Source organism: Furipterus horrens, unplaced genomic scaffold (assembly GCF_987537825.1).
Source record: "Furipterus horrens unplaced genomic scaffold, mFurHor1.1.pri manual_scaffold_6, whole genome shotgun sequence".
Classification (NCBI taxonomy): domain Eukaryota; kingdom Metazoa; phylum Chordata; class Mammalia; order Chiroptera; family Furipteridae; genus Furipterus; species Furipterus horrens.
In genome coordinates this window covers 128,535,812-128,545,574 of record NW_028327176.1, presented here as the reverse complement: position 1 = coordinate 128,545,574, position 9,763 = coordinate 128,535,812, and the positions used below count along the sequence as shown (strand labels likewise).

At 39.9% G+C, this 9,763-nt stretch overlaps 1 protein-coding gene across 1 annotated transcript in view; it reads left to right on the top strand.

Annotated features, from left to right (window-relative positions):
• The first annotated feature begins 2,792 nt into the window (after nt 1-2,792).
• ME1 (malic enzyme 1) overlaps nt 2,793-9,763 on the top strand; it is a 170,758-nt gene continuing 163,787 nt past the window's right edge. The window contains exon 1 of the mRNA XM_090279624.1: nt 2,793-2,973. Coding sequence (XP_090135750.1) covers nt 2,896-2,973 — 78 coding nt within the window. The 5' untranslated portion in view covers nt 2,793-2,895. The remainder of the gene's footprint in view (nt 2,974-9,763) is intronic.

The following is a 9,763-nucleotide window of genomic DNA, read 5'->3' as shown; positions in this document are numbered from 1 at the left end:
TGTGGGAAACTTGCAGTCTTTTAATTTTCTATACATGTATTGTATAATATTATCCAGAATATAGTAGATTAAATAAAACAGCTAGCTTCTTCCCAAATGTAATTTAGCAATATAAGATAATGCAACAAGATTTGAAAATTATTAGTATGCTTAAAGAAAACTTGTTCAGCTATAATCAAGCAGTTAAGATATAAATGATTTATGCATGCTGTGACTTAGTCTATGGATTTATTCCAAAATTACTTAGTCACCATTCAGTTTCTGTGTATAATATATAATAAGAATGAGATGGTATTACATTATTTGTAATGATAGGGATAATGGTTTTAAGTGTTAATAAAAAGAAATGTTGCTCTAGAGTCTCTTAGAGGATGGAGCTTTTGCAAAAATTTTTGCTTAACGAACAGAATACGATAAGGGTACATCTCTTTAAAAGAGTTGAATGAAATGACTCATATATTGATTTCACCTAGCACTGGAATAGTATTCAAATGCCAACATAGCTTGGTTTATCAGTCATTTGTGAGAGCCAGTAAAGAGCCTAGAGAAGGAAACCAGGATATGTAACCCCCAAATATGTATCTTTGAGGATCAGAGGAACCTGCAAACAAACTTTAGTTTGTTTCTTCCCATATATTTACCTTTTCACAGGTTGCACTAAACTTACCTGGGTAAGAAATATTTGAATTTGACTTGATTGCATTTGATCAACTCTTTGATTTGATTGTTAGTTTAGTATTGTCACCTGTGTAGCAGAAACCTACAGGTTTCTAGTACCATTATTAACATTACCAATTGTGTGCAGAGTGACTGCACAACTATAGTTTCTTCCAAAGAAAATTAAAGCAAGCTTTAAAATTTTTTTCCTATGTGTTTGTTTCCTACTTTTTTGGGGGGCGGGGGGCAATAAAACCTAACCTTACAAACTATTTAAAAGGACTGGAAAATTGCATGTTTTGGCTAACAGTTATATGGAAAAATAAGTTCTTGGAACTGCACATGAATATATAAGATGCCTCCCCCAATTAGGCCTTGTACTGTTACCACTCAAAGTGCCTGGAACAATTTCCATAAGAGAAGTAAACATAGGAGAGAGATGTGAACCTTAACCTGCACTGGCAGGATCTTATCCCTTTGTAATGATGGCTTGGAGGAAGAGCCCACACACACATTTTGAGCTACTCCCTATATTTATATCAGCTTTCCTATATGTAGATATTATATCACAGAAACAGGGATTGACTGGTAATATATAGCTGCTTTATAATAAGGTTCTGTTGTACTAACATTTTTGTTTTGTCTTCATTATCTTCTGTTTGGTTTCCAGGGCTGCTGTTAAACTGTTTTTGTCACAAAAAAAGCACTGTAATTGTAATGTACCTCAGTTAATTTAAAAGAGTGAGTTTTGTAAAGTATACCTTCTTCTCAGATGTTGTAAGGTTAATTATTTATTGATTATAAAATTGACAGTGAAAAGTGCTACTCAAAAGAATGTTTTAAAAGAACTCTTTGATGCCAATAAAACATTCTCTAAACAGAACAACTGATTCTGGATAATTCAAAGACTAGGCCTAAGAAGCTTCTGGACAGAAGTATGGGGCACAAAACAATTACTGTAACAAGTCATTCTGACAAGGAAAATAACATAACTAGAAGTAAAGAAGATACTGATTGGATGTAAGTATAGTTTGTGGATATATGAAACCAACGAATAATCGATCCTAAACAGTATCTTTTATATCATTAGGAAGAGATGAGTAGAGATGAGGATTCCTATTTAACTGCAAAGGAAATTGGGGCACAGAAATCTTCAGTGTTTGTTGTTTCAGACACTCCTTTTGGCTTTGACCTGACTGCTCCTCCATTCCTTGAGACTTTAGATATAAATATCAATAAAAAAGAATTCTAGGACTGTAAGATGATTTATTCTGACCCTCTCGTTTTACCAAAGAAGAACCTAAAGACTGAGTTACTCATCATTTATTCAGAGAGGTTCTTAAACACCCTGGCTTCTAGAATTTACGAAGATTATATATAGGGCAGGTGTGACTGCGGATTGGGCCCTAACAGCAGCAGTCACACACACATTTATTAGACTAAAATTCCCATGGATCATCTACAGAGGCTTGCGCAGCGTCCTGCGCTCTCAGCTCCTGCCTTTCTCCCGGTTCCACTTGGGCCTGGGCTTTCTGGGTCAAGGTTGGTTTCCTCCTGCCTCCTGCTCCCAGGTATGGCTGGAGTCCATGGCCGTGGATAGGTGCTTTGCAAGAGCCTAACTGGAAGGGAAAGGTGAAGTCTGATCCTCATCAGTCGGTTGTGCTTGAGTGCAAACAACCCCTTGGGTGCCCCTCGGTGCCCCACCGCAGCACTCTCCCACCTCCCTGAGGCTCTGGCTCCGGGCCTCCTCTGCCAGGGGTGATGGCGCCCGGGTGGCCAGGGGGCTCCCCACGTGGGTCTCTGGGATGAGGACAGTATTCAGTGCACACCACGTTGACACGTCCCACCTAGAGATGGACTAGTACAGCTGTAATTATAAGCTCGATGGTGGTGAGGGGTGGCCAGGGAGGGAGCGACTCCCGCGGTCGCCTCCCCCAGGCACCCGCAGCGCCGTCAGGGCCTCTCTCTTCCCCTCTCCGCTTGCCAGCTCGGCCGATCTCCTGACATGACTCAGCGTTTCTCTCAGGCTGTTTTGCTGGGGACACCGGCTTCCCGCCGGCTCCTCCCGCCGCGTCCACCCCCTCTCGCCACCCACGCCTGCCCCCGGGCTCTTGGCCCGTCCCCTGCGCCGCCGCCGCCGCCGCCTTAGTCCGCGCGGGCGTCCCAGCTGCATCCGCCGCCTGCACCGCGCGCGTCTCACCCTCCAAACCAACATCCACCTCCCGTAGAGCGCCCGCCATGGAGCCTGACGCCCTCCGCCGCCGCCACACCCACCAGCGAGGCTACACCGTGATGCGGAACCCCCACCTCAACAAAGTAAGCCTGCAGGCCCATTCGGCAGCCCCAGGCCCGGCTCTTGTCGCTCAGGGTCATCAGGCACCTCCCGCCAGTCCCCTCAACAGGGAGTCGCCCCTGCGCCCGCACCTCCTGGATGGTGCCCGCTGAGCGTTCCGAGCTCGGGGCCCGCGGGGCGGCCTTGGTGCCTCGGTGCGGGCGGTACGACCGGGGCCGCCCACCTGGGTCTGTACCCAGGAGTTTGATGGGAGGGTGGTGCTGGTGCCTCCGCACCTCGGCATGCCGTTTTGGGACAAGAGAAGATGTAACTTGTTCGTAGTACTTTCTGGCTTCTCCTCTCCAAAGCAAGAGCCAAACTGAAGAAAGTGCTTTTGGAAAAAGTGTGTTCGTGGAGTTTTTGTGAGGGTAGCAGGTAGGCAGGTAGATGAGCCTTGTTGTTCCTGCCGCCCACTTACTGGTTTGACCCGGTGTGGCAGTTCTTGGAGGCTGCCTGGGGAGAAGTTGCCCTGCTGGTCCAGTCAAGGATCACATTAACGACCTGGAAGTCGAGGCCTCTTGGTTTCTGGAGTGACACAGTTAAGAGTCTGGGAGCCCGTGGTGGATGGCTTCTGCCTTGGACGCTGCATGGCCAGATCCAAAGCCCAGTCCTAGATACGGGACTGTGGCTGAAGCCATTTCTACTTTTTGAATCTGGCCTTCTGGATATTAAGAACTTTTTTTTTTTTTTTTTAAATTAGAAGGAGAATTGAGTTGTACACTCTGTTGAGAATCTGTTTTTCAGATCTTGGTAGGATTTCAATCCCTAAGATTCCTCTCAAATGAAAAACAGCATAGAATTTGTAATTTTGCTTACCTAGATACTAAGCAATCACACTTACTTTATAGCCAGGCTTGTCTCTGGATTGTTCCTTTTGTGTGTGTGTGCTTTTGACATTTCCTTTTTATTTCGTTCTTGGAAAATGCATCTGTCAGCAGAGATTTGTTTAGTGATTTTTTTTTTTTTATTGTCTCTTTTCTGGACACCCTTTTTTTATTAAGAACTGGTCCTCATTTTTCCCCCCTGGTCATGTTGATAGTGATTTTATTTTATTTTTTAATATGTGAATGTGTTTTTTATAGCCGAGTAATATTCCATTTTATATAGGTACCACATCTTCTTTATTCAATCGTCTATCAATGGGCACTTAGGTTGCTTCCATATCTCGGCTATTGTATAAGAAATGTCCTTTTTTGTCTTTTGTTTAACCTCTGTTTTGAAGTCTATTTTGTCTGATAAATATAGCTACCCCAGTTCTAATTTTCCATTTCTATTTGCATGAAATATTTTTCCATCCCTTTACTTTCAGTCTCTTTGTGGATTTCACTCTGAGGTGGGTCTCCTGTAAGCAGCATATATATGGGTCTTGTGTGCTCTGTTCAGCCACACATGTCTTTGATTGGAGCATTTACTTTCCATTTAAAGTAATTATTGATATTTAAGTAGTTATTGCTATTCTATTATCCATATTTATCATCTTTTTTTCCCTTCTTTTTCTTTTAAAAAAAGTCTCTTTAACATTTCTTGTAATAGTGGTTTGTTAGTGATGAACTCCTTTTGCTTTTTCTTGTCTGGGAAGCTCTTTATCTGTCCTTTGATTCTAAATGATAGCCTTACTTGGTTGTAGGTCCTTTTTTTTTTTTTTTTTATCACTATGAACATTTCTTGCCAATCCCTTCTGGCCTGCGAAGTTTCTATTGAGAAATTAGCTGACAATCTTATGGAAGCTCCCTTGTAGGTAACTAACTGTTTTTCTTTTGTTGCTTTTAAGATTCTCTTTATCTTTAATCTTTGCCATTTTCATTATGTATCTTGGTGTGGGCCTCTTTGGATTCATCTTATTTGGGACTCTGTACTTCCTGGACTTGTATGTCTGTTTCTGTCACCAGGTCAGGGATATATTCTGTTATTATTTCTTCAAATTGGTTTGCAGTCCTTTGCTCGCTCTCTCCTCTTTTTCTGGTAGTCCTGTGATATGAACGTTGTTACACTTGATGTTGTCTCAGAGGTTCCTTAAACTATCCTTATTTTTTTATATTCTTTTTTTTTTTTTTCTTTTCCAATTGGGTATTTTCTGCATTCTTGCTGATTTGATTATCTGCCTTATCTAGTTCTATCTATTGTGTTCTTCATTTCAGTTACTGTATTCTTCATTTCTGATTGGTTGTTTTTTATGGTTCCTATCTTTGTGTAACTTCTCACTGAGTTGATCTATTTTTCCCCTAAATTCATTGAACATCCTTAGAGTCAGTGTTTTGAACTCTACCTGGTAGATTGCTTGCCTCCATTTTGTTTAGTTTTTTTCTGGAGTTTTGTTCTGTTTTTTGATTTTGGCCATGTTGCTTTGTTTTTCCACTTTGGCTGCCTCCCTGTATTTGTTTCTATATAATTAAGTAGATAAGCTACATCTCCCAGTCTTGGCAGGATGGCCTTACATAGTAGGATGTCCTGTGGAGCCTAGTGCTGCATACTGTCGACTCCCTGGTCACTTTAGGTGCTCCAGGAGTGTCCCTTGTGTGGGTTGTATGTGCCCTTCTGTTGTAGTTGAGCCTTGATTGCTGTTGGCGCATCAGTGGGTGGGTTTGACCCTGAGGATGCCTGGTTGTGAGGACTGGCCCGTTACTACAGTGGATGAGCTGTTGTTTGGGAGCTGTTGTTGAATCCCATGGAGTGGGATTCACTTAGCAGACTCTGGTGCCTTCCCCATTCACCCTTTGGATATGCAGTTGTGGTGCTGCAGTGAGGGCTGAAGCTGGCCACCAGGTGTGTTGGTTCTAGGACCTCTGGAGAAGGACTTTGGTGAAGGCTGAGGTCAGCCACTTTCTGTGTCTAGCCTGAGGCCACCTGGTAGGAAGTACAGAGTGGCCTGTGGTTGGTAGCTGCTTGTACTGGGCTTGGAGGTGCCTGGGAGAAGCTGTGCTGTGAACCAAAGCCTATTGTCATCAGTGCAGTGATTGAGGCTGCTTAGCAAGAGATACAGGGTACATGCAAGCCAGTTGTTGCTTGTTTGGGGTTCATGAATCTGAGAGGTTTTCGGAAGGTCCCCAGAGTAGACCAAGGCCGGTAGCTTATGAGAGACAGCTGCTGAAAGAGTTTCCTTCTGTGCGTGCTTTGAGTGAGAGGCTGTCTCAGAGAATCACCTGGGTGTGGAGAGCTATGTGTGAGGAGAGCTCAACAAAGGAACAGTGAAACCTGGTAGTACTTGCTCTAAAGCCAGAAAATTTTGGTTCCCCATATTTCTTTAGCAATTTTCAAGCTGCTGTCCTTTAGCTGGAGCTTAAGCTGAGTTTTGTGAGTCTGAACTTGGGCCCTTTGAGAGGGCATCTGGGTATACAGCAGCCCCCTCTCCCCCTGAGTCCCTGCTGATTTTCAAAGCTAGTTGTTGTGGGGACTCCTCCTCTTTTCAGCACTGGTGCTCAGAGCTGGGGAGCCTGGTGTGTGGCTGGAGCCCCTCGCTTTTTAGTGGGGACCTCTGCAGCCTAGATATCCCTCCTGATTCTTAACTGCCACACGTGGATGTGGGACCAGCCTGTTTCACATCTCCTGCCAGTCTCCCTGTGGCTTCGTTATATCTTTAGTTATAGGAGTTCTATTCAGCCTGTCTGAGATGATTCTCAAGGGTGGTTGTTTTATAATTTAGTTGTAATTTTGATGTCTTGAGAGGAGGTAAGCACAGTGCTTACCTACTCAACCATTGTGATGGGCATTCTCTGCTGGTGATTTTTTGATCATTTTTAGTGATTTGAAAATTTGTTATTTCTTTTACTTAATGAAGTATGGTTAGTTTGAGTTCTTTTAATTTTTGTGGTGATAGGCAACTCTTAAAATCTATTATTATTTAGTATTTGTGATCATAAAGCATAATAAAATTTTAAATACTTTTTTTTCCTTCAAAATGAATTTAATTGTTAGTTTGATTTTTTTCCTTCCTTTTTATTATTCTGCAGGTGGGGCCTATTTTCAGTAGAACAAAGGTAAAATTTGATGTGACAAAACGATTTGTGACTTTCATGTGTAGCTGCCTTCTGTTTATGACCAAATACTGGGTTGCCACTTAAAAAGGACCACATGAGTGGTATAACCTGTATGAAATGCTCATGTCAGGGGCAAGAGTGTCTCTTTCAAGTGGGTAGCTGGAATACACAATCCCTGAGCAAAAGTAATTAGCCCTTTACTGTTTACATGAATTTAAACCTTTTGACTCCTGTCCATCAATAAGGATTAATTTCTACTTAAGAATAATTGTATCGCAGAGATTTTTCACCGAAGGTAGAAAGGTGCAGCAATCATATGTTAACACATCTTTGAATTTGTAATTGAACTTTATTGTCTGTATAGTATCAAATTGGATTTAAAAACTAGATCACCAACTTTGGGGAGGTTAATGGAGTAAAGTTCATTCTTATTCAGTTCTATGACAGTGATGTTGTGCCTCATGAAAGTATCAATATCCTCATATACACTACTGAAATTATAGCTGTGGGACCTGCTTCATCTTCCTTGCACTGATGACTTCTGGGCCTTTAAGTTTTCTACTGGCCCAGGAATTTTTATGGATTTTTATGCTAAGCTTGGCTCCAAAGAAACACTAGTATTTTTTACTGTTCTGTAACATCCTAGTCTGTCACCTAGGTATACAAAGACTTCTTCAGCCATACACAGACCTTCATCACCTTACCTGTCGGGAAATTGCAAATTCTGTTAGTTTTATTTTCATTATTGTATACTGTTCTACATATAGGTATGAGAGAAATGTCTTCATAATTAGCATTTTCTTTATGTTACTCTTTGTTACCCGAGTATTTATAGTATCTTACTATTTTTTATTATGTTGAATGTAAAAATCAGTCTGTCAATTAGGTTTTCCATCTTCAAATTTATCTCATTAGTTCCACAACTTAGCCTTCCACTTAAAATATATTTGCTGAATCTCTTAATTCTTTACTTTTTGTCTGTGTGTAATTCCTATGGTTAAAATGTCATTAGTTTATTTAATAACGATCTCTCTAGGGAAGACTTCCCTAAATATCTTAGTACTGTTATCAACACCTCTGTTTTTTATGTATACAGTTCCACCGCATCGTTTTGTATTTACTGCACTGTAACTTTTTTTTAAAAATTTCGATTGTCATAGGTCAGGAATCATAATAGTATAGAATTTTGCTCAATGAACATGAAATAAATGTTTATTTAATAATAAATGAGCCATGTTTTTTTTTCTTTTTGTCTTCCAGACAGTACTCAGCTTTTAAACAAAGTAGCTTTTCAAGTGGTAATTTGAACATTATCCTAAAACATTTATCCTCTTTAATGTAATTTTTTTGAAAGTAGATTCACATTGAAGTCTAAGCTCAGTTGATTCTGTATACCATTATATTATGTAGTAGAATATAGTCAGAAAAGCTGGAATTTGATTTAAGCCTGACTATCCCATGAAATATTAATTTCCTGCTGGACAACTCCAGGGAGGTGCTTCATCTTGATAAAAATCAAGGTTAACAGGAAATGTGATCTGAATTAAAAAAGAAAAAAGAAAACATTAAGACAAATAGGATTTTTCTTTGTTGATAATAATCCATGTATGATTCTTGCTATTTGTTTATTATACTCAAATATATATCATTCCAAGTAGGATATCATCATAGCATTTGGGGTGCTTATCTTTGCCTCTGTTATATTATATGTGCTTATCTAATTTAATGTTTAATGTTTATGATTTTCAAGGATACATTCTGATTTAGGTGAGTGTGCTTCAAAACTTTTCTCAGGAATTTTCATGTGACTAAAAGTAATGTTTCATAAGTCACTCTTTAAAATTCTACACACAATAAAAATAACAACACTTATTTTTATTTCTCAATTCATTTGTTTTATTTCTCTATGCAATGGTTGAAAACACTTATTGATAGTTTTCTCATAGTTACATTTTGTTTAGTTTATATATCTGTAAGATTAAATAATAACCTGACTTACAAGTAAACTCCCAAAAGACATCACTCTTCAATATTTTTTTAGGCATTTTGATCCAATTTAAGTTAGTGATAGTGTTTTGTCAAAGTCAGTTTTTTTTTGGTCATTATTATTAACTTAAGTCTAAAAAAAATTAGCCTCTGGGCAAGTGGTTTTGTAGGTGTTTGTGTCCTGGCATGTCAAGAGCTAACTGGATGTATTGTAGGGAAAGGAGAGAGAAACAAGTCTCATGACTGTGAAAGAAAGGTACCTTACACCTCCTCTTTTTCTTCAATGTAAACTATACCAGAATGAATCATTCAGAAGTTTTTACCTACCACAGTTTTCGGGAGTTGCCTGAGCAATATGAGAAACTGATATATTATTTAACTTGGAATCCCACTGATGTGAAGGCCAGTGTAATGCACGTGTACACCATATGCCTCCAGACCTGCCTGTTACTTTGCTGCAGTTGAAACAGCAATGGTAGTATAGGATAGCACAAAAACAAAATAATGTTGTGCTCTAATGAGTGGAAAGATGAGTTTGATTTGAAAACTCCCAAGACTGGTGATAGGGAGTACAGACAATATCAAAAAGAGGAATAGGTTTGAGATTTTTCATTTTTGTGTTCTGATTTCCTTCTAACTTTTGAGCAAGTGTGGAAATGTGCTGCAATGGAATGAACATTCTAAGACTTGCTGTCTAGAAGAAATGAGGGCAAGCACCAATTCTTCCAATTAGCAGTTATGAGATTTTTGAATGAGATTTTTAAAACTAGTTACAGTTTCTCTCCTTGTAAAGTAAGAGTGATAATTTCATTTA